We start from the raw sequence: 25,363 nt of genomic DNA, 5'->3' as shown, positions 1-25,363 counted from the left end.
AAAGTTAAAGTATTCTGTTACATATTTTGAGTGTAAACTCACAAATCTCTTATACAGTATCTTGAAGCGGATCGTTTGTCACGCTCCTGGAAAGAACTATTGTTTTTAGGACTGAGTTTTTTTCCTTCAATAGATAAGGTTCGATTAAAAGTTTCACCCTTTCGAGGCAAACTCAGCGAATATATAGCTTAAATTTTAGTGATTTCAGGAGGGGCAGCGTCTGATGACCGGACGCTAAAAGGGCATGAAAAATAGCCTGGATATAGAATCGTAAATTCAAGATCACTTAATTTAAACCTTGTTTTTTTGAGTCACTTAAAGGTTTTATTTTTCCGTTTCATATCAGACACATATTCCATATCAGGACAGTGTCTGCCTATTGTTATATTATGCGGATATAAGCAAAAATGTTTTTCTTTTCCTCTTTCTGATCAATCTTGCTCCACATCTGTGTCAATCCAATGTTAAAAAGCTTGTGAATTAAAATTGATGAGTAAGCAAACGATATCACTCTTATTTACAAATAAAACCTTTAATTTGTAGCCACCACACCGTATAAGCCATGAATAGAACAAAGTTTGCTTTCCTTCGATGAATAATGTAAAATTTGTTTCTTCAAAAAAATTCAAAAGATAATACTGGTTCGTTTTATAATATCTACAAAAAAAACAATAATATAATAATAAGCTTTAAAAGAAATAATGATACTATGATACATATAATACAACAGTGGGGTTTAAAACTTTAATAAATTATGGTTTTTTATAATAGGCTCTTCCAGAAAAAAATTTAGAATATTGGGGCTGGAGGATATTATATATTTTGAAAATTTACCCCCCTGGACATTGTGACTTTTGATCCCCCAGACAGCAGGTCTATCCCGCCGGTAGTAAGTATTAGTTGACCCCATGTATAATCAAAATTACCCTCAAACAGAGCAAAATTACAAACAGAGCAAAATTACCCCCAAACAGAGCAAGTTTACCCCCGGACAAGGCAAATTTTGTAGATTTTTCACTACCCCCGGACACTATATCCTACACCCCCCCCATGCACGGGTATTTTCTGGAAGAGCCCAATATAAAAAAGTACTTGAGTTTGAATGAAGTCTCGCTCCATTTATTTGGTATAATCCTTTGAGTAGAAACAGCCGAAAAATCGATCATCTGATCGCTAAAGATTTATACGAAATTCAAAGCTCTCTACTCGCAAAAGGTTTCTGAAATTCGAATGATTAGCCTTTTGCTTTCCATGCTGAAAATATTACCTCTGGTTAAACTCAATAGTAGAAAAATTGAATATGGTACTGCCTTATTTGGTTTTCACGTTCCGGCATTCAGCAAATATCAATATTGATGAATAGTACAATGTTCAAAAGATTTGATTTTCGCTTTTCGGTGGATTTAAAAAAAAACAATACGAGTCATTTTGACATAGGTTACTCTGTATTTGTGAGAGCATCGATAGCTGCAATGTAACCTTTAGACTTGATGACTCCCCGGCATTTAACAACAACCGCATAACGGACAATCCAATCGGTCGAAAAAGTCCGGTCATCGTCTGGCTTGAGGACGTTGATGAGTGCTTCGACATTCTCATCTGGTAACATGACAGCTTGATCGCCATGCGTGTGTAGAACGATACCGATTTCTATGAAAGAAATTAAAAGAACATAAAAGTATTGAAATGTAAACATTGCGCGACCCACGTGTTGTCATTAAAGAGAACAATTGAAATCAACAATTTGAAAAATAGGCTAATAAAACAGAATTAGGGCAAAAGAGGGAACTTTCAAAAACATTTTCCCAAAAATTAAAAAGCGGACGGGGAAAAATTATAAGGTGTCCGAGAGTATGTGTCTAATGGTGTTGAGATTCATTATATTCATTACGTAATGTTCTCTGCGGAAAAACCCCGGTTTTTGCCTGTTAGCAAATTTAAAAATGTAAGCTAGAGTTAGAGAAAACTTCTGACAAGTTTGCCACTACTGGCTATAAAAGCCGGGGTTTTCCCATATAAAACATTAAGTAATGAAGACCATGAACACCTATGCGATGATATTTGAAAACGAGATTGGCAGATACAGTTGATGCTCTCTAATTCGACGTTCTACTATTTGATAGGCTCCCTTATTCGATGAGATTTAAAGTCCCCGTCAACAAGAAACTCTCATAAACGACGCTCCCTTATTCGATAAGTTCTCTTATTCCTTGAAGATCGAATTAGAGAGCATCAACTGTAGATTTAAAAAATTGAATTTTGTATTTTACCTTTAGCATATTGTACCAAATCTTCAGGCATGTGACAACAAGACGTTAAGTTGACTTGATTCACTTCCGGTCTGATTTTGACCATTTCAACCAACGTTTTCAATTTCTCATGGTCCAGATCACAAGTTGAGATTTGCGTCGCAAGACCGGCGTCGCGGAACCGCTCCATCTCTTCCCAAAGTGGTAAAATAGTCTCAGCAAATGGTTGGTTTTCTGCGAACGGTGGTAAGGCTAGATATAGACTATCAATGGAGTGTAAACCGAGTTGTTTCAATGTTGAGTTAACAGAGTTCACCATGCTTTTTGTGTCCAGTTTTTGTAAGAATATTTTAGCAGTGACTTTGAGTAGACCTCGTTCCACGCTATCGATCTTCTCAGTGTTGGTACAATTAATACGGATTTCCTCTTCATTCCAACCTATGGGAAGTATTTTAGTTACCATGTTATATTCAATTATTAACATTGTAAAAGACAACTAAGCCTTGAGAAATATATTATTCCGAGGCTGTGTTTTTGTCGAATCCAGATTTTTCAGAAACTCTCAAACCGTTCGTTTTAAATACCAAGCGGACTTTAAGAAAGTTCAAGCCCCTTCAAGAGGTCTAGTTTAAGTCTGGATCCGTTAGAGAAATGTGCTCAGGACTAGTTATGAAATCCTCAATTCATAATATTCATTACGTAATGTTTTCTACGGAAAAACACCCCAATCTGCCACTGCTGGCGAAAACCAGATTATTTCCGTAGATAACATTACGTCATGAATATCACATGAATCTAACGTCCATATAACGTTAGATGAACGTCCAGGCGACTTACCTCCTAATTGCTGTGACCCATGTTTGGTGATAGTCCTACACAACGATTGGTAGAGTTCATTTGTTGGCATCTCATTGGATCGTCGTGATTTGACATTGGTCCAATTCGCAATATTGCCAGTGTGGATATAGATTTTTGAATCCTTTGTGTTTGTTGTTGTTGTGTTATCAGTACCATTGTTTGGGTTGATTGTAGGTTGTTGGTAATCGCTTGGTGTGGCTACTTGCGTCATCTTTATCTAAAGAAGAAAAAATGCCTGAATAAGATATTGGATTTAATACACTTATTTGACCATGTTCAGATGTTGCGATTCAACATCGTTCCAAAACGGAACGCTCTATATCCGTAACGAAAGCCATACCGGCGCTATGCGAAGCCGTAACATCTGAACATGGTCTTAAACGCCACAAAGGGGCTTAGTTGAGTTGACCTACCAGGAAGGAATCCTTTCAAAATTCTGTGTTATCAATTCAATTCAGCGACTATAGACATTTGACGTCAATCCTCCCTGGTACATTTCAACCCAGTCTCCACGCTCTTCAAATCTCTTTTTTAAGGGTCGTCAGGTGTATTCTACTACATCATAGTTTGGGTAGCACAACACATCAAATCAATGTCAGCTACATAATTCTCCCTGGCCTCTAGACGATTAGACCTCCTGCTATAAGAAAGAATTTCCAAAAGCTGTTTTCATCAAACATCAAGATGTCTTTTATGAACCAATTTTGATGATTTACAAACATTACAAAATTTGGTCATTGTATGAGGACAAGTATTAAACGAATAATGGATATCTTTTAAAAAGCTAATGCCAAAATGTAAATTTTTGATCTTTTCTTATCCTTTATATTATGGAGGGATATAAAGCCTAAAGAGCGTTATATTGTTGGATGAGCTTTGCCAAAGAGATTGCATAATGTCAACAAACTTGTTCGTCAAACTTGAAGTTATTATTTTCAACTCTTTCACTTTACGTTATCGGTATTAAGTAGTTGCACACAAAACAACATTTAACTTGTAAACAGTTTACATAACATCAACAACAACAAATTTTCCGCAAATCAGAAAGTTGGAAAGTGAATATCATCAGATCATAACAATTCCAAAGGTCAACTTTCAAAACTTTCAAGGTCAAACATGAAAGATTCAAACACTGAACAACTTCATCAAAGTTTTCAGCCTACTATCACCCACAAGCTACTAGTCGTAGAGAAAAACATTATATCAATAGTACAGCGTACAGTATAGTATAGTATTCTAAGCGACCTTTGTACCCGATTGAGAGAAATCTCGTGAAATCTCATTCAAAAGAAAATCTTATCTATCATGCTGAATAGCTCACGTGATTGCGAAATCTCTTCTCATTGTTGAAATCTTTGTTCTACTGGTACACTCTTCGAATTTTTCTCAGAATATTTCAATCAATATTCAAACCTATACTACTACAAAACTACTCGTCGGAACATTTTTGACTGATAATCTTCTAGGTTGTTAATGTTAATTTGATTTCCCACTTCATTTAAAACTAGCGTTGCTTGCCCAGCATACTGTACGCCCTCCCGTATTACACCGTACATGCTGCCAAATTGGCAACAAACATTTAGCTTGATTGGTACCTGAACTAATTGACAATCAACAAGGTTTTTTGATCAGCCTCCTTGTGCCTTTGCCTTGATTTTTCCATCGTCACTTGCCACTTGATTTCTTGACCGCACAGATTTAGTAAAGATTATATCTCTCATTTTCGAAATCAGTTTACCTTCTTACTCACTCACATGACCAGCATCAAACATAAACTTCAACAAAATAAACAATCATTGTTTGTTTTTGTTTCCAAATTCTTCATTACGTACTTCACTACAAATGGTGGCTAATGAATGGTATTTAAAGGTTTTGTTTTTAAATAAGAGTGATATCGTTTGCTTACTCATCAATTTTAATTAACAAGCTTTTTAACAATGGATTGACACGTACACGTTTTTTTTTTATAAGAACAAACTATATAAGAACATAAGGCTTCGAGGCCCAAAAATTTAAGAACATTCTAAGAAAATTCTAAGGCTTTGGAGACTTAAAAACATGCATTTTCTTAAGAAATTACATCAAAATGCTCAAAAAATGCTGAAAATAAGAACATTTTAAGAACATTTTTAGGCTTCAAATCCAAAAAACTAAGAACATCCGAAGGCTTCAAAAATTTTTGACGTTCTTATAAAAAAAAACGTGTATGTGGAGCAAGATTTGTCAAAAAGAGGAAAAGAAAACATTTTTTTTTGCTTATATCAGCATAATATAACCAATAGCAAGACACTGTACTGATATGAAATATGTGTCTGGTATGAAACGAGAACACTTAAATGAAAATAAAACCTTTAACTACAATCCCCCAATTTATATCTGAGACACTTCACATGGTCCCCCTTTCCCCCACTGTCAGCGTTGAGTTCTCGGCCATTTCCGGACTCAACACTGACAGTGGGGTCCGGGGGACGGATTTTTATCTTCCAAAAATGTTTCGAAATCTTCTGTCTCAAGATATTTGTTGGGGGATTGTAGAAGATTTCAAGGATACTTTGAGCCTAACCCTAAAATTTCATAACTTTTAAATAACAAATTTAGTAAATTCTTGTGTGTTTTACTTTTCTTCCTACAAAACAGGAAAGGTCACCAACCTTAAAATGCTTGATGAGTACCAAGCAGATTTTCCATGTGTGAATTCAAATTAAAACTTTTAATTTAGATTCGTAGTAAAGTTGTGTAACATTGTAGTTATAAACTTTTCACTTTACTTTGAGTATTACTTCATGTTTATGAAAACAAACGAAATTCTTCAAAATGATCTCCGGCGGATTTGCAATAAACATATTCCTTCTTTCTTTACTCTTAGGTTCCAAATAAACGGGCCCCCCCGCTTGTTAATTTTTCGAAAATTTTCCAACCCCCCCGGACCTTATTAGGACCCCCCGTTTATTAATCTCTAAGAATATTTTGAGCTGTCGAAGAGAAGGCCCCTTATTTTGCTCTATATAGCCTGATTTTAGCCTATTTTTACCTTATTTTTGGGTTTCAGAAGTACAATTTCCAACCCCCCCGGCAATTAGGTCCCCCCATTTATTGAAATCTACAAAATTTTCCAACCCCCCCGTTTATTCGAACCCCCCCGTTTATTTGGAACCTAAGAGTACTTCTCAGACAAAACAATTAACCACCCCTTTAACGCCCTCTACTCTGACTCGAAACATTTTCGGGAAAGTTTGATCATGCAATTTGTGAAGAATTTAGGATATGCTGAGCCATTCCTGGTTTAAATTCAAACACATGTCAGAGACTGTTCATCTAACGTTTCCAGACTATCTAAAAAGCGACAACAAGAACGAAAAACCCTAACAGTAACCCTACCTATCAAAGAAAGACATATTTTGCCGTCCCAAACCCCGACCTGGTCAGTGACTATTTAACGACTAGAGGTTAAAATAACGATAAATTACGCACGCGTATAAGTCTCTATTTGGGTGAGCTGGAAACATTAGATGAACTAACTCTCAAACTCTTATTTTACCTCAAAAATTAGTTCCAAAGGTCAAATAAGCTGTGCTGTAACCGAATAGATAAATTTCTCGTACAGCGCACTTCAATCAAACGAACTCGATGCGTACATATCCGATCCAAACTTGTCTGAACATGGAAATGAAAAATGCCAATTTATAATACGAAAAATCGCAAAAGATTTTATGTGCCAGGTTGTGTCATTACCTATCCCTACCCACTCATTAACAAAATATAATTCATTTAAAGCAAGTTTGATTTCGAAATTTGTTGATTTTACAATTTCGCAATTTTGAACTAGAATTCGTTGCTATTCGCAGTTTGTTACCATGTGGGTTCCTTCCTTCCCATTCTTCTTCTATGTGTACACAGCTTTTTCATTTACAAGTTTTCGTTTCAAGTTTTTTTATGTGAATTTTGAAAAAGGGGGTGGGTGGTGTAAATTTTCATGTTGAAATATGATTTTGTGGAATCAAGTTCATTGGACTCAGGGTTTAAAACTTTCAAGCCGTTATTTCTATTAGAAAACAATGCTCGGTTTTGGCTAAAAAATACACTGAGACTCAAAATTTCAAATAAAGATAAAAAAATAATAAGAGGAAAAATTGCTATAACAAAAAATAATTGAGACCTTTTATACACATTTTAGACCATCCGCCCTGAAAGAAACGTGAGTGTCAAGACTTAAAGGTTTTGTTTTTAAATAAGAGTGATACCGTTTGCTTACTCGTCAATTTTAATTCACAAGCTTTTTCACATTGGATTGACACGGATGTGGAGCAAGATTGGTCAGAAAGAGGAATTACTTATATCAGCATAATATAACAATAGCAAGACACTGATTGATATGAAATATGTGCCTGATATGAAACGGGAACACTTACGTAAAAGTAAAACCTTTAAATGCCATCATAAATTAGATAGGCAGGATGGGTGCGATCTCTGACTCCGATTTATATATTCTATATTTCTCTATCGAATTTAATGTTATAAAAAATTAATCGATTTTTTTCTAAGAAAGTGAGACCAGTGAAAGAATAGCAAAATTTGATTGGCTGTGCTATCAACTGTTATTTGGAGTTGGGAAATTCAAACGCATAGCCCAAACCATGCTCTTTTTATAAGAACAATTTTATAACAACAATGAGGCTCAAAATCGCTTTGAGCTTGAAATTACCTTATGGGCCCTTTTTACACCGGCCCTTAGTGGTGTTGTTTTTGGGCTCGTGGCGTAATAAGGGCCGGTGTTAAAAGGGCCGGCGTAAAAGGGCCAAAATTTTGCAAATTTTACCTAAAAGCGGCGTTAATTTTGACCATTTTTTCTCAATTTAAAGGATTTTAGGCATGATTAAAGGATGAAAGCTATCCATTTTTTACTCCATTTCCAAAACTTCACGAAAATCAATGATTTTTAATAGAATTTTCAACAGTTTAATACTGAAAGATGACATTTTAATGTAAATTTTAGCTAATACTTACTGTTTTGAAGCCTGAATAGCGATTTTTACAAGTTTTGGCGTTATTTGGGCCCCGGATTTGGGCCTTAATTGGCGTAAGCCCAAAATTAGGCCGGCGTAAAAAGGGCCGATAAGGTACTCAATTTAAAGCAATTAAGGGGTCAAAGTAGTAAAAATTGGGTATAAGGCTTAAAACACCTCAATTACACCCTATAAATAAGAACGAAATTTAAGAACAATTTGAGGATCAAAGTGCCGAGAAAAAATAAGAACAGCCGAGCCTCAACAAAATTTTACTGGTTCTTATATAAAAAAGTGTATTCATTTCGCCACTCAGTATCTAAAGAAGCATCCAGGCTAATCAAAAATCCACTCTCTTTAAACATTTGGAAAACTATTCGGTCAGGACATTAAGAGTATTGAATGAAATGCTTAAAAATCCTCAAAAATAAGCATTTTCGAATGATTGTTTGAAATTGGCCAAAATCATCATGGAATTCGGCCACTGAACCAATCATTGTCATTTTTAATGCATTTTTACGAGCAAATATTGCTAATTATCCCCCAGCAATGCTCAAAACAAAAACAAAATACGATATTTTTGCTTGGGGCATGTATTACAAGAATATCCATAAGAAAATGGGAAAATTCCATTCTTATAGGAAAAGCATGCATTTTCACTCGTTAAAAATTAACAATTATTTAAAGGTCATTCAACGCAAAAGACATATATACCATACTAACCATAGGCTTAGCTAAGTTTCTTGGTTCAGCTACACTTAAATGTCGAACGTTGTTTAAAAACAGTATTTGATGATATTGATGAAAGTTTTGTCTGGTGAGATTCGTCCTGGTAAAAATCACTTCTTTAGTTGCAATCGTTGATAAAACTCTAAACACATTTCTCATGCCACCTCAATAAGAATGCCACTGAATTCAATAACAGAACGTATCTTTGCTAAATCCCTAGTTCTTGATTTTTGTATACTGTATTTGGCATTTTTTAATTCATTTATGAAGAGTTTGTGCTAAGTTGAATAACTTTATTTTTATTTCTCGATTGCTCTAGAAGAATATTTTTGATTCATTTGATACACGCTTTTTTGTAAGAAAAATTAAAATTTTGAAGCCTTCGGATGTTCTTAACTTTTTCAGTTTTAAGCCTTAGAATGTTCTTAAAATGTTCTTAATTTTACTATTCTTTGGGTCTTTCTGTGCAATTTCTTAAGAAAATTGGTTTTTTAAGAGTCCTCAAAGTCTTAAAGTGTTCTTTATATTTTGACCATCCAAGCCTTATGTTCTTATATAGTTTGTTCTTATAAAAAAAACGTGCAGGAGGTGGTTTTTGAATGAGTCTCTTCATTAAATTTGAATGTCCAGCTTTTCATTGCTTTGAAATTCTTATAAAAAGTTGATTTTTTTATAGAATAAGCAAATTCCATAAATTCCTTCTTGACGAAAGCTGGTCTAGGGTTCCTCGAGATGATGATCTCTCTAAATCAAGTTATTATATAATCACCATCATAATTATTTAAAAAGATGAAATAATTATTTTGATGATTAAATTCTGTGAAACTCTACATTCTAAAGTAAGCATGCTTTCCATACCGAAGATTTTCCGGTTCTTATGGTAAAAGGTTTATGGAGTGAAGCAAATTATTAGCATTTTGTTTTATGAGAAATGAATAGCTGAAATGAATGACTCATATTTTGAATTATTCGAAATGGATCATTTATTAATTTAGCTTGTATTCAGATTGAATGTGACATTTTGAAACTTTTTCACAGTTATACCCTTTTCATTGACCATTGCTTAATCTTTCGACCTCTATTCTCTATACTCGTGACTAGACCACAAAGTTCTGCTCACTATAACCTCGAATATAAGAAATTTTGATGCACTCCGAGAGTTTTTTATGTTAGATTGAGATGAGAGCTGTTTAGTTACTGAAGCCCATGCATATGGATCTGAAAGTCTATATCATTTCCTTTTGATACTAAATCGTCACAATTGGGTAGTTTTCCCATTTGAAAATTGGTATGAGACAAAAGCGTTCCAGACCAGTGTTTTTATAATGACTATGGTTTTAGACAGGTTTCCACATCTATAGTCCCTCAATACCATACCACTTGTCATTCTATGGTAAACTGGTAGACAAAAAAAACAACAAGAAAGCCTTCATCAATACCTTCTTCGTTTTAATAACAACTGTATCCATCCAATACTAAATCCTTTACTGGTACTTTTTTCAATCGTTTGTCCTTCCTCTTCGTTACACACACATTAATTTTCATGCCAAAAAAAGCCTACATAATAAATCACGAGACGTTTAGCTCTTCCTTCCAATGTCTTCTATTGATGAATGACCAAGCTAGTTTCTTTTCCTTTCTCTTCCCTGTACCCTTTGTTTACTATGATGAGCAATTCTCAGAAAATGTAACGCTCCTATTGTTTTTATAAGGATTATTTATTCATAAGAATATGTTCCAAATTTCAAATTAATTTACTTTGTTGGTTTGCCTTTTCAAAGATGAAAGTTCAAGGCAAATTATCTTTGTGAAAACTTTAAATGGTAAAGATTGTGGGACACTATAAGAATACCACAATTCTATAAGGTCCTGTTCCATTTTTAAAAGGTTAGGAACTTTTAAAATGACATGTCCTCTAATTTCTTATAAAAAGTTTTGCGTGTATCATTGATTAAACTCAAGAATTGTAATGAATGAAATTGCTATCTAAACATCCTCCTACACATACTACAAACTCTTACTCGACTGCATTGTTCACATATTTTCTTGTCTATGTGAAAAAAATATCGCCTTTGTTGATCTAATATAGATAAAAACAAAAATTTTCATTACTATTTTTTTCTTCTTTTATACCTTTTACTTCCATTGAAATTCTAGACAGTAGTCTCGAGACTGTATTGTATAGCTTGGGAACTCGTGATTTCGTGAACGTCTTTTTACTTATCTCTGACGTAATGAATGTGCCCTAGGAACATAATTGAGTTTAGTAAACAGTGCTTTAGGGCTCAATACAATAGTACATCAATTACAAAACAAACACCGAAGTATCTACAACCCTGGTATTAAAGTCCTGGCCCAATCATTAAATTAAGATATATCAATGTCCCGGGGGGGGGCACTGGGTTTGCGGACTGACGGTATGTGTGGGCCAAAAATTGGCTTTTAAAATTGCACCCTATACAGTGCAGCAAAAATCAGTGAAAATCATACCCTTAGAGTGCATTTTCCCCCAAATTTTCGATTCCTTTCGTGCAAAATATGGTCAAAATATCTAGATTTTTCAAGAATTTTCTGAAATTTCTACCCTTACAGTGCATCTCTAATTTTTCCGACCCTTACAGTGCATTTTAAACATATTGGAAAAGGTACCCTTAGGACCCGCACATACCCGTCGATCCTTTTGCCAAGCTGCCCCCCCCCCCGGATCAATGTTGAGCTTTTGAGAGAAATATCACGGCTCAGACTCTTGCGGTGTACGGTCTTCCACCATTGACACAACATGTTTGTACTCTGTACCAGAGTGTATCTCACGTTTATCGTTTCGTAGTACACGAAACCGTAGATTATTATTATCATTGTTATTACTATATAGGGGGTTGGGGTGGGGCAATATCCCAAAGTTTTGATTTTGTGCTAACATTGAATGTCAAGATTATGAACCCTTTTAAACTTAATTAAAACTTTAATGACAAAAATCGTTATCTGCGTCTTGATTTGTATTTTCCTTTCCGTTTTAACGGATTTCAACTAATGACCCTAATTTCCTTAATTAGAAAACTATAGTTTAGTGTTGAAAGCATTTTTTTGCTTTTTCCTGGCTCATTCTCTAGTAGTGCTCTTTAAGGTGTGATCGAGAACCAGCACTTCTTAATTTTTGTTGTCATTTTTCTTCTTCTTAAATACGACCGCAAATTTAAGGGTTCGATGTATGTAAATGTTCTTCTCGGAAATTTCGCTGTAAAGGCTGAGATCCCTCCAATGCCAAGATGTCTTTCATTATTTTCTTACCGCTCTGCCTGCCGTCTTTTGTCGTTAACGTAAAAATAGAATGTTGTTTTTAAAGATCGGCTTCCGTCAATTTCATATCAAAGCCAGTAAAAAAAGTTCGTTGTTTTCTCGGTTTTTTTTTTTCCAAGAGAAAGTGGTTTTATTTATTTAACACAGTGATTCTATGGGTTTAAAATCTCAACCGTTATTTTGAAAAGTTTTTTTTCTCTCTAGAAGTGTTTCTCGGCTTGGTCCCGACAGGCTGACTAATATCGTAGAAAAATATATATCTTTTTAATGTCACACCGTCTTCAGGAAGTAAGATTCCTGAATCCATAACGTTAAAACATCACCCACTATCACCCAGACATAGTAGAAATAAAGCAAAAAGTAACGGAAGGGAAAACTTTAGTTTATGCAAACTGAATCCCGTAACAACAATCGTATTATCATATAACGCCTATACTACTATGTATTACACGTATTATAAACGACTCCAGTCTACACCCACAACGTTCATATAGGCTTCTTCGTCAATATTTAAAGGTACAAACCTTTATCCATCAATGTTTTTCTTCACTAGAGAAATGACTTATGTTCTCGATTTTCTGACTGATCTTTCCTTACTCACGCTCCGTGATGTTTAGTGATGAAAGGCAATGCGACGGAGAAGTTTTTTCGCATTTCCTTGTTTGGGAGATAACTTAAAAGTTGATCTCCGTCGTTGATCTTAAAATGTTAGACCTACTACACCTGACCCATTCCCCTCATTCATTCATGCTAAATTATCAATGAAAAGATTCTTTTGGGGTTTTTGGATTAAAACTTCCTTTATATAGTTTCTATTTGTTTGAGAAAATCTTTAGATTTCTCTTGAAAGTTGGTGAGTCATCGAGAAAATGAGAGTCTGTTAGATGTTGCTTCTGGCTTTAGAAGATTAGAAGTCTAGACCCATCGGGACCATTATACATCGGAAATATCATCGTTGAAAAATCGTACCCATTGTGAGAAATACCCCTGAAAAGTTATCCCTACTGGGAAGCTACTGAAATTTTTGCTTATCCACAAACGAAATGATTTGAAATCCGAACCCCCCACCCCATTAAGATCAAGATATTCTTATTCACTGTTACCCTAGCCTGAATCGCAAACCATAGACAAAACCGCTGGTAGTATGGCAGCACGAATCTGTTAGTGGATGCCAGCAGCCTACTGTTACCCATTTACACCTTTTCGGCTCTTTCATTTATCCTATATTGGCTAATAGATTCTCACGAGGTCACTGCGACATGGTTGAAATTGTTAAAGATATGACGTATCACTTTCTTATCTGCGTGTCTTAGTTTTTTCTGCTAATTGCGTTGTTTGCTATTTTAAAGCTGGTTTTATTTCCATCAGGGATCTAACATCGACTGGCCTTTTAATTGTCGCTCGTTATTTTACCGTAATGAAGTGTGTGGTTTTTCCTTAAGCTTTTTACACGCTTTTTTTAATAAGAATACACTTTATAAAAATGTCCATGATGAAATGGATTTACACCATTCTTACTTACGAAGAAAAAAGCGTGTATTATGAAAATAGTGCTCCACGAGTAAAGTCATTCTATGTGCCTGATTTTTAATAGAAATAATTTATATCTGCACAGCGGATCGATTTTCCCAGAGTCAAATAATTTTGAAGTCATTACTGATGCGAAGGACTAAGTCCTGGAAAGCTTGAGCTTATTCTATTGAAAATTATTTGCAAAAGGGTTTATGCATAAAATCAAATCATATTTGGGGATTATGTAATCAAGGGGACTGATAATTGATGCACCTGATTAAAACTCTTAAGTTGAAAGGTAGTATAAATATAAACTTAGGCCATTGTTGTTGTATTTCTTTTTTCAAAAATTTAATACCAGGAGATTTCAATATCGAATCGTTCAAAGTCAGTCGACGTATTTTGTTGAATCGATCAGATTTATGTTCTTCGATCGACATCGATTGGCTTCGATTAAAATTCCCCGGCGAATTACAGGGTGGCCACGCATGCTGGAAAAACTGGAAAACCTGGAAAAACTGGGAAAATGGCCTTTTTCTGAAAACTAGCTGGAAAAACTAGAAATAGGTACATTTTCCAAACAGGAAAGCTGGAAAAACTGGAAAAACTTTTTTGAAATTTTAATTTTAACTTTATGTCAGGAATTGGTTGGAATTATTATGTGATTATACATATATAATTTTCATAAGATGTTATCTTATGATTTTAGCCATTTTCAGTTTAGTCCATCAGACGTTCTTTTGTCAAAGCATAAATCTCTATGATCTATTTGAAAGAAATGTCTTTTGAAAATCTAGAAGTACCAGTGGATACCCCTTAAAACCTACAAAGATGCACTATGGGCTCTCTTAGCCTAATTATGTTTAATCCACTTTTTTACAACCTCTTATAAATGTACTTTCTTAAAATACCTAATTACGAGAATTTCGATTATCGCAAAGTGTTATAAAATTCAAAGTTATCTAAATTTTATCAAGAATCTCTTCAAAAAATTAAGTTTTTCGGACCTAGAAATTAAACATTTAATTTAAGGTCATAAAACCTATACTTTTTTGATACCTATACTTATAGTAGGTATGAAAAAAATAATTTTCTTCTTCATGGTTAGACCCCAAATAAATCTTAAGGCCCTCAATGTTCTAATTTAGGTTTTAAGTAAGGTGTATTTTGATTTTAACGTACAGTTTTGAAAATATTTAGGTCCCAATAATCTAATTGCAACATTAGTAACTTTGCAGTGAATCACTGCGCAAAATTGGAGACCAAAAGGACCATTTTATAAAAAGTTATTGGAGGAAACCCATTTTGTAGGAACAACAGACACACAGCGTACTTTCAACACAAAGTTTCAGCCTAAAATTCCACCTACATTTTCAGATAGAGGGTACCTCTATTTTTTATAGGTTTTGAGGGGTATCCGCTGGTAATAATTTTGCACTCGCTTATAGCTGGAAAAAAGTACAGATTTTTGGGTGAAGGCTGGGAAAAGGTACATTTTCCAGCTGAAAATACCTGGAAAAAATGATGTTTTTGACCAAAAAAGCTGGATTTTTCATCTAAAATAAGTGTGGTCACCCTGGAATAGGAACTGGGAACTAGGACATGCTTACACGCTTTTTTTTTATAAGAATGCTGTAAATCCATTTCATCATGGATTTTCTTAACTTTTTGGGAAAAATCATCCAAAAATATTCCTACATCATTTTTAGGTTAGGATCCTAATTCAGACTAGATTTAGCATTTAGTACATACGTCTCAAGCATAAAATGAAATTTTTGTTAAAGGAGTGAGCCTTACTTGGGGGTAATTGACAACTTATAATTGAAAATGCTCTAAAAATGACATTCTTAGCTTGAGTAGCAAAATTCTATGATGGTGATATTCTTAGCACATTCTTAATTTTTTTTTCATTTTCATCATGAACATTCTTATAAAGTGTATTCTTATAAAAAGAAAAAGCGTGAACATCACACGAAAGATGAAGCACTCGTGGTCTGTTAAGGAATGTTTGTGTGTCATGTCATGTGAAAAGGGCTCCATAATCTTTTGTTACTTTATTCTAAGCGGAAAATGTTAAATTACTTTCGCACCGCCGCTAATGTTTATCTTTTACTTTCTATTTCTTTTTTGCAAAGTCATTCCAAAAAAATATTGTCACATCAGCAAAAAGAGATATCGTTTTATCCAATAAGCAAATAAATAATGTTTTAGTGATAATTCGTGTTTGTCTCCCGCGGCACTGCCTTTGAACGGGAAAGTCATATGATCCAAAAAAAAACTATTATTTTTCCGTTTTCTCTTTTGCTGTTATTAGGCTAGAATCCTGTTAATTCTCTAGCCAAGAAACATTCTCCCTTGCTTCTTGCTCTAGCGAAAGAAGTTTCTTATAGATTTTTCATATTTGACACCCTTTTATTAAAGTGAAAGTTAATATCACAGAATAAACTCGATAATACCTTATTGGGGGGGAAAAAAACCGGCCATTGATCAAGCCATCTTAGTGGAAAGGTGGGCAAGAGACTATTAAAGGTCTGTGATGTTATAAGGCCACCGCTGTCTTCGTGTTGCCGGTTTGCTTCCTTTTGATATGTTTTCATAATATTTTATCGGGGAAAATGTCGGGGGAAAGTGACAAAAATTTTGAGGGGGTGACGAAATTTTTCCCCGACGAAATTTATCCCCAACATTTTATCACCCGACCAAAACTTTTACCCCTGATTAAAACTTTTACTCAATCCCCCCCCCCCTCCAACCAAAATTCAAATTCAAATTTTTTACGCCTTTATTAACCGAAATTAGTGCTTTAAGCGTCGAATTAAAAGATATATTTTCGAGCTATGAAGGAAACCATTTCATTTGGACAATTCAGTCGGGTGGAAGTGACTAAATTGTAAATTTGGTCGTGGAAAAGTGACGAATTTGAACTTTTGGTCGGGGAAATGCCTCTAGGTGACGAAATTTTTCCTCGACGAAAAGAAACCCCGACTAAATAAAACTCCGACATTTTTTCCCCGATAAGGTATAGAGCAAAGGTTGATTTGTAAAATCCTGCGCCTAGTTTTGGCTATGCCTCTGCACCAGTAACGAGGTCTTTTTTTCTCACTCGCTCTTACAGTCTAGTTGAGAGTTTTCTTTAGAGCTATGTATATCATCGTATCTAAAGAATGTCTGAGAAATAAAATCGGAATTTTCATCCTATTAGGTCGGTCAATTCTTATCTCTGACGTCATATGTCATCACCTTTTAAATTCTATCAGTAAATTAATCATTAGATCTTTGTGGTTATTCATTCAGTGGATTTAATGAGAGTGTATTAATCAGTAGACAGTTTGAAATATGCCTGCAGAAGTTCGTCGAATGATATCTCTATACCTTATCGGCCCTTTTTACGCCAGCCCTAATTTAACGCCGGTCCCTTTAACGCCGGTCCCTTTTACGCCACAGCCTGATTTTGGGCTTACGCCAAGTAGGGCCGTAAATAACGCCAAAATTTGTTACAATGGCTATTTATTGAAAATTCCATTGAAAATCACTGATTTTTGCGAAGTTTTAGATATGGAGTAAAACAAAGGATAATTTTTTATCTTCGAATAATACCTTAAATCCTTTAAATAGAGATAAATAGTCAAAAATTAACGCCACTTTTAAGTAAAATTTGCAAAACTTTGGCCCTTTTTACACCAGCTCTTTTAACGCCGGCCCTTATTACGCCAAGAGCCTAAAAATAACGCCAATAAAGGCCGGCGTATAAGGGCCGATAAGGTAACTATATCCTTAATGCAGTTTGAATTTTTTTTCCCAAACTCCAGAAAACACGTATTTTTTATTTTAAGTATTGTCAGCTACAGGGAGGGGCTTGAAACTTATAATTACACAAAGGGTATCATCAAACCTCTTTCGAAATCTGGTCTCCAATTAGATACTCCTATGCCGCTAGCTGCCAACATGTCACTTCATTCACCTTGGAAAGAAATGTTTTCTCTGCAGAACCTTATTAGGGTCCCTTAATTTTTTTTGCCAGCAGTTTCTTAAAAGTACAATTTCCATTCCTTGAGAGGGGGATTTAGGAGGAACCTGGAACCTTTTTAAGGCTTGCAATATTATGTTCAGATAAATCGCGTAATTCACTTTCAATTTCGTTTTGACAGGAATTTATGCAATGTGTGACGTCAGTGGAAGGACAATGGCTTGCAGAACTTGGTCCCATGTTTTTCTCAGTCAAAGAATCTTCACATTCCAGAAATGTAAGTACATTTTTCTTTTTCATGAGAACAATTTCATAAGAACTTGAGATCTTAAGAGAATCAAGAAGAAGGAGATTTCAGAACTGTCCCATGAGATTGAGATTTGGAAATTCTACATGGTGATTACAACTTAAATCTCCAATGAGATGCTCGTCCATCAGTAGAGGCGAGAATATAAGATGAACTTTTCAAACAGCTTTTTGGTTTTTATTTTGTACGAAGCATCCGAAAAACCTGCATAATATGTATCACCCAAAAAGAATCTAGAAAGTAAACCTTAATAATATAAAGTAGGAGTGTATAGTTTCAATTTCAGTGTTTAATTTTACTTCCAACATTCATTTCACAGGAAAAACGAACAGAAGGAGTGGAAACGAAAAAGATGATGGAAGCGGAAATGCAAGAAGCAAGCGAAATCATCAAAGCAAGAAAAGAAGAAAAAATGTCACGACTTTCCACTGTTTCTAGGTACACATCATAGAATTAAAGGCTTGGCTTGGGGACACGAGAAGTTTTTTCGCGTTGGTGTACACGCTTTTTTTTTAAGAATATACTTTATAAGAATGTCCATGATGAAAATGGCCAAGAAATTAAGAATAATGCTAAGAATATCACCATCAAGAATATTCATGATGAAATTGATTTACACCATTCTTATAAAAAAAGCGTGTAATGGAACATGCTCCATCCCACCAACCTGAAACGCTTTCTGGTGTCTCCATACCCCATTTTTATGAAACCAAAAAAAAGAAACCGTGTGACACACACTTTTTTCTTGTGTTGGTGGGATGGAGCATGTTGCATTGCACCAACGTGAAATAAACTTCTCGTGTCTCCAAGCAAGCCATGCTCCAAGCATTAACTCTCCGACGATGCTAAGATCCCTGATAAGTTATCATCTTTCCCCCATTTACCAAAAACCCTAGAACCCCTAGAATAAGACTAATAACTATCTCATCAACAAAATGTGCTTCAAGCTGATTGGAAATCGTGGTTGTCCTGCTTTTGTTTTGCGGTCGAATCGAGTTTACAGCAGTAGAGGCTCTTTTTTATGAGTGTTGCCATTATACATCGGTTCTAAAATCTGCCCATTTTTATTTTCCTGCGTTTACTTTTACTTTCCCTGTAAAAAAGAACATTGTCTTACCAAGACATGTTCTTTATTTTGTTGAGTAGAATCTCGGCTACCAGTTACCAGACCCTGCGAAAGCGGAGAGACTGTCCCCGATTTTGAGAAAATGAAATTTTTTTTCTCAAACTCCCAGTAAATTTTATCCCATTTTGAACCTTCAGCCTCCCCACTTTTATGGTTACTATCTAAGCTACTCATTAGATGAGTTTGCGGTGAACAAGCATCGAACTCCTTGGATTACAATGATCTACCAGCTATCAGTAGCGACCTGGCTTAATTTTCTTGGTGGTGCAAACTATGCTTAAGCTCAGTCTGTAAGAGCAGCGACTGGTTGAAAGTAACGCCCGGAATCTTTGAGTTAAAAAACTTTTATTTATACGAAAAGGTGGTGGTAATGATAACTTGATATCTATTTCCTTGTTATAATTTGAAAAGTCATTGTTTTCTGAACAAGGTAAATTTTTCAATCTTCAACTTTGAAAATGTCTAGAAATGCCCTGATTTATACTGATTTAGCACCAAAAATAAAGCTCCTCAAATAAAAAACATGAGCTGTTGGATACTTGAAATGGAAATTTTATACCTAGCAAGTCGATTTAGTCTATATTTTTCTTTTCTAAAACTTTATCAGAAAAATTGCCTGATAATCTTTAAACTTTTGCACCGCTGGTCTTACTTTACTCTCCATTAAAGATCATAATGGCTGAAAGAGGCCCCAGAAATTCTAAAGTTGGCAGGAATAAGGGTTCTTTTTTATCTTGGAGCAGCAGGCAAAAAGATTTGGTGTAAGAAACGTCAAACAGCTCAAAAGATCTTCTAGAAAGGAGAAAGTTAGTCAGCATAAGACCTAAAAAACCACAACTTCAGGTGGATACACAACACTTCTTTTACTTTGACTTTTCGCAATTCAATGTTGATAGTAGTTTTAAAATTCAAGAGAAAGGATGGAAGAGCGTAAAATAAAACGAAGCGCCGCAGGCGAAAAAAATTAACATTGCACTTATTGAAGGCGCTATAAACTTGTCGAAGGGCGCCAAGTCGCCCAATTAAACATGAACAAAATTCTAGCGCCCCTTTGAAAAGCTCTTTTGTTGCCTCTCTCAGATCTTTCTGGGTGGTGCACTGCACACCCTGCACCCCCCCTGCCAGGTTGCCACTGCAGCTATGCTACCCGACTACTGGTACGAGTAAGGAAGTTTAATGCTTATATAATGATTATCAATGTGTTATCTCTACCTTTTCAGAGCGCTAATCGCTACACCTGGGCGTAAAGCCATCGGAACACCCAAACGTACGCCAGCCCGCTTCGGTTTGTGATGAGGAGCGAGAAAGAAGTAAGAGCTTTAGGCTAGGTTTCGTCATATATGAATTATCATCATTTAAAAATATTTTTAACCCTTTTTTTATTAGAAATATACTAATTAGGAATTAAAGAAAAATTTTTGTCTCTAAGTTTTGATCCAACAATTTTGCTCCTATTCGGTAATTATATGAAAATGCTTAGTGATTCCTCGAAAGGGGGACGCCTTAAAGAAGCCAGCTGGGTTTTTTTAGTTTTTCGACTTGATGCCTTCAATTGTTAAAGAGTCAAATTTTTTGATGAGTTTTTGCACGAAAGTGAGGTTAAAATTTTAGGTTCATTCTCAAATTTACTTTGGACCTGGAACAAATTTTCCTCGGCTAAACGTGACTGGGATCTTTAAGAGAAATTTATGAAATATGACTGGACTTGAAATAAGCCGTCAGAAATCGGGATGGAATTGATCCGGCACCATTTTGGCTAAGTTTTTCCTCTTTCTTAAAGTCAAAGTTTTTTATATAAAGAATGCGACGTCAAGGTCCTGAAAACGCAAAGCTAGATTCGTTGGTTAGTTCGTCATATTTCAGAATTTTTAAGGTTTATAAACGTACTCAAGATTCACTCGTTTACTCTTTTCTTGTGAGTGGTCACAGGTATACGGGGCTTCAAACCGGGTTCCAGTCTTTAAAGTCTCATGCTTTTCCTACTCTTTTCATCTTCTTCTTCTTTGAACTGTAAAATGTGCGTGAGAGCCACAGGGTTGGATAAAGTGACAATTCAATCCCAGTACTTTCCTCTCTAGTATGCTTTCTACAACTTTGTGGTAGAAACGGATCAAAGGTGTTGCAAATTTGTCTAATATCGTCGTTTTTTATAAGTTTCCCATTTCCGCAATAAGATTATTGTCCCTTTTCCAGAGTAGGGGTGAAGGGGGTGTATTTCCCGGGAGCAATTTCCCTGTCACCCGTGGGAACAATTATTTGCTGGATAAATTTTAGCAAAATCAGTTATGTGCGAAGATGGTTATATACGATGGCTTGTAAGTGTCATGTGTAAGCTACTTATACTTATTGTCTCTACAGCACCTGACCCCGAGAATGTAGTAAACCCCGAGAATGTAGGTTTCTCATTTTTAAGCATTGTAGCCTTAACGATAGTTCAACTTCATGAAAAGTTGTTTCAGGGCATACTGTTACATATTTTAACTTGAATTATTTTTTTCCGACGAAAATCTGAATCGGATTTGATTGGATTGTCTTGGTTAAAAAGCGAAAAAATTCAATTTTCAGAATAACAAAGTGCTCTTTAGAATATTGTTTTGGCACAAAATATTTCTAAAATTTGCTGTTATTATTAATCCAATTGAAAAAATATCAACATTTTACTATTACTACATTTAAAGCCATAAAACCAAACCTACATTCTGGGGGCTATAACGAAAATGGGAGTCAACTTCAAGGACCAAAACAATTAGCCTATCTATCAAAAGTAATGAAACCAACCCCTGGGAAAGGATTTTGGGAGTTAAAAATTTCGTTGAAAACATTCAATGTTTTCTAAAATGCAAATCTACATCTTTCAGGTCTGATTCAAAATTCACCTACATTCTCGGGGTCAGGTGCTGTAAGTCAACTTACAAGCAATAAGTCAACTTGGTATTTTTAATTAAATCATAACATAAGTCTACTCAGACCTTATAAGTCAACTTTAAAAGTGCTAAGTCAACTTAGAACCATTAAGTAAACTAACACGTACTTAGTAGTGATTCTGATAATGGGATGGTGCGATAATCAGTGGTACTGGCTCGTGATTTGATGCTTGAGTTGATGATCTTGATGGATGAAACTCCAACGCGGATAAGTTGTTCTCTGGTGGATATAGTGCGTATTCAGTATGGGACTTGTTCATGGGAAGGGTTAGTCTGAATCGCAGACCTCTACAAAACCCCTGGTAGTCTATAAGGAGCACAAATCCGTTAGTGGATGCCAGCAGCCTAGGGAGGGAAGGGTGTATCCGCAGCCACCGTTAGCCTGACCGATTCTATCAAAAGCGTCGCTAGAATCAGTTGACTTAGTACTTTTAAGTTGATAAAGTACGTAGGTAGACTCTTACGATTTAGAACTACCAAGTCGACTTATTGCTTGTAATTTGACCCCGGGGGGGGGCACTCGATCTGAAAACGAACATACGTTCGGCCCAAAATTTGGCTTCTAAAATCGGACCCTTACAGTGCAGTGAATTTCCATAAAAATCATACCCTTACAGTGCGCTTGTTCAAAAATTTCTCGCCCGTAAGGGCGAAAATTTTTGCAATTTTCCAAGAAAATGTGGAATTTTTCCTTCAAAATTGACCAATTTTGTGCCAATTTTACCAAAAAATTGGCCTTTTATCACAATTTCCTACCTTTACAGTGCAGTTCAGTGCAGTTTTGTAATTTCCTACCCTTACAGTGCACTAGCTGAAATATGAAAAACCTACCCTTAAGGGCCGAACGTCTGGTAGGTCATTTACCTTGAGTGCCCCCCCCCCACCCCGGGAATTTGACTTAGAAACATTAAGTATAAGTAGTTTACACATGGCACTAACAAGCCACGGTAGTTAGAGAAAATATATATTAAAAACTTTTTAAAAAGCTGAGAAGATAGCCAAATTCGACCGGAACTCTGTACACTATTTTCAATAAAAATTGTCAATTGTTCATCGGGTTTTCCCTATTGCAATGGGAAATTACCGTTCGCTGTTCAGCCGAACCACAAGTGATAAAACAGCGTACAAAACGAGCTCAATGAAGCCAATATGATTAGGTTGCGCGCTTTGATAAGCCTGTTCACACTATCTGAGTCGGCATACTATGCACATAGGGATCGGCCAGGTGAACTGGACCTCTTAGCGTCGCTAAATCAGCGGCCTGAGTCAAAACACCTCACTGCCTACGCTCTTGGTGAAGTTATTGTTCTTGCATGCAAGACAGTACAGAAGCCTCTAGAGGCTGAAGCGCCAAAGACCGGGTAAATACGGTGCAAAAGCTCAAACCCACCCTGGGGGCTCTGTAGGTCACGGTTGTGTGGCCTCATAGAGCCTAAAGGTCCCATTGGACCTCTGGGGCAGCGGTGTCCTAAAACCCGGACACTCTATTTCATGAAACTCAAAAATAATGAAAAAACAAACAAAAATCAACCCTTTTTCATTAACTTATAGTCAAAACACATAAAAATTCAATATTTAGAAGACTTGGATAAATGGGTATGTATTATTACCTCCTCATCCCCAACCGACCACCCCTCGGCGATTCTTCGGCACTATAGCAATATAGGTAATATTCGCTTGTGGTTTTGCCAAAATATTGATTGGGAAACACCCTATACAAATGGTATTACCAGTTGACCAAAATTGCCGTATTGGGAATTAAATTCGAGTCCGTCAAGTTTGCTCCAAAATCGTATTGTTACGGGTAGAGTTGACGTCGAAATGGCAAAAGAAAGAAAGTTACCTTCCTTGATTTTTCCAAAACATTTCTAGATAAAGTTGACGCTCTCTTGACGTTCTTCTATTCGATAGGATTCAATGAAAATCCAACTACCCTTGAAAATCAAATTAGAGAGCGCCAAATGTATTATTTCAATACAGTTTTACTGGTAACATAAAAGCGTAGTGTTTTTCCTGGTCCAAAATTCTTCTTTTTTTCATTGCGATTTAGTAAAGTCCTATTTTTTAAAGATCAGCGAAATTGCTTTATTGTTCGAAAGTTTGTATTCCTATATCAAAATTGACTCAAAATTAAATTTACGGATATCCAAATTTACGATCGTAATTTTTCTTTATATCTCATCGAATAAGTAATAAGATATTCTCAAGTTAAAGCTCTATCTATATTTACAGGAAATGTAAAAAAGTTTTAGATATAAAATTGACTGAAAAATTTCCACAGTAAACAGCAATTTCGCTCCTCCAGGGGCGGGCTATGAAATGTAATTTAAAAACAAAAATCTATAAAGACTACATAGTTACTCTAGAAGGAAATAAGACTACGAGATTCAATCTAATTATTTAGCCCGAATTAAATTTCGTGGAGACTTTTGGGACAAAAAAAACAATAAAGAAAAAGCTTTATCAAAATTGCGTCTCTAGGGACTTGGTTATGGCGAATGAGAGTCTTTCGTTTAAATTTCCTGGACTTGATCAAGGAATTAGATTCATAACTTTTTATTTTATCCATGTTCATTCATCCGAGATCGATCGCACCAACATAATGTCACATAAATTAATTTTCCACACAACATCAAATAGTAAAGGCCGGTCTCCACTTGCGCGCACTTCAATCGCACTCTTTGGCTTCAATCCTTTTTGCTTGGAAAAAAGATTACGTCATAGAAATGTAGCGCGTGCTCCAAAGAAAAGTTAAACACATTTCAACTTTTTTCAACCGTTATGTCAGATCGCACCAATGGAGTTGCTTCATTTTTCTTTTGACCAATAACGTGGAAGCTTTGCTCGAAAAAGTGCGATCGCAGCGCGCGCAAGTGGAGACTGGCCTTAATACACCGAGCCATTCTCAGTCTTCTTCAAAACATGGCATCTTTATTTTCAGGGATATGAAAATGGAGTGTGACCACACCCTTTTGCGTGGCCACATCTTCGAAACAGCTCACCAAATACACTGAAATCAAACCATACGCTAACGTCGGTACACCAAAATTAATCAATTTCAAAAAAGTGAAAAATTTGTTTTGGAATTCTAAATCGATATATGATGCTTTGCTGCAATGATATTTCATGTAAGGCCAACATCCTGTACGTAGGATGTGATAATTTTCTCCATCAACTTCCCAATTAAAATGCGATGAACCAAACTGATCGTTATGTACAGAGTGATACGGTACAAAGTACGACGTCCAGTACGGGAGGCCGCGTTGACGTAAATGTGACGTTAAAACTTCCGACGCTTTTGGTTTGTCGAGACGACGTCGTAAGTATGATGCGATATTGAGTAGTTTTAGTTTTTTATTCATTTAGTTTTTGCTGAAACGAGAAAAGAGGA

The 25,363-nt window shown here is 35.6% G+C and overlaps 2 protein-coding genes across 4 annotated transcripts in view; one reads left to right on the top strand and one right to left on the bottom strand.

Annotated features, from left to right (window-relative positions):
• Positions 1-20,454, top strand: part of LOC136816834 (pre-mRNA-splicing factor ATP-dependent RNA helicase PRP16-like) — a 124,012-nt gene extending 103,558 nt beyond the window's left edge. The window contains exons 17-19 of the mRNA XM_067073162.1: positions 17,797-17,892; positions 18,242-18,360; positions 20,269-20,454. Of these exons, the coding sequence (XP_066929263.1) occupies positions 17,797-17,892; positions 18,242-18,360; positions 20,269-20,341 (288 nt within the window). The 3' untranslated portion in view covers positions 20,342-20,454. The remainder of the gene's footprint in view (positions 1-17,796; positions 17,893-18,241; positions 18,361-20,268) is intronic.
• LOC136816832 (glutamate--cysteine ligase regulatory subunit-like) lies at positions 625-10,449 on the bottom strand. Of its 3 annotated transcripts, none has more exons than XM_067073160.1 (4): positions 10,279-10,449; positions 3,087-3,324; positions 2,271-2,687; positions 625-1,650 (listed from the first exon to the last, which is right to left on the bottom strand). In XM_067073160.1, the coding sequence occupies exons 1-4, from the start codon at positions 10,306-10,308 to the stop codon at positions 1,439-1,441; spliced, it is 897 nt and encodes a 298-aa protein (XP_066929261.1). In that variant the 5' UTR covers positions 10,309-10,449; the 3' UTR covers positions 625-1,438. The 3 variants fall into 3 exon arrangements, with proteins under 3 accessions (XP_066929261.1, XP_066929260.1, XP_066929262.1); XM_067073159.1 differs by lacking the exon at positions 10,279-10,449 and adding an exon at positions 8,834-9,100; XM_067073161.1 differs by lacking the exon at positions 10,279-10,449 and adding an exon at positions 6,646-6,760.
• Positions 20,455-25,363: the final 4,909 nt, after the last annotated feature.

The sequence above is a fragment of the Clytia hemisphaerica genome, unplaced genomic scaffold (genome assembly GCF_902728285.1).
Source record: "Clytia hemisphaerica strain Z4C2 unplaced genomic scaffold, Clytia hemisphaerica genome assembly, whole genome shotgun sequence".
NCBI classification, from domain to species: domain Eukaryota; kingdom Metazoa; phylum Cnidaria; class Hydrozoa; order Leptothecata; family Clytiidae; genus Clytia; species Clytia hemisphaerica.
This window is presented reverse-complemented; position numbering and strand designations above follow the sequence as displayed.

Excerpts from the sequence above, each read along its gene's own strand:
- LOC136816832 (XM_067073159.1), bottom strand. The coding sequence starts at position 8,998 with ATGAGAAATGTGTTTAGAGTTTTATCAACGATTGCAACTAAAGAAGTG. Across the intron at positions 2,688-3,086 it reads TGGGTCACAGCAATTAGGAG|GTTGGAATGAAGAGGAAATC; the intron begins GTAAGTCGCCTG and ends TACTTCCCATAG. Across the intron at positions 1,651-2,270 it reads TTTGGTACAATATGCTAAAG|AAATCGGTATCGTTCTACAC; the intron begins GTAAAATACAAA and ends TTTCTTTCATAG.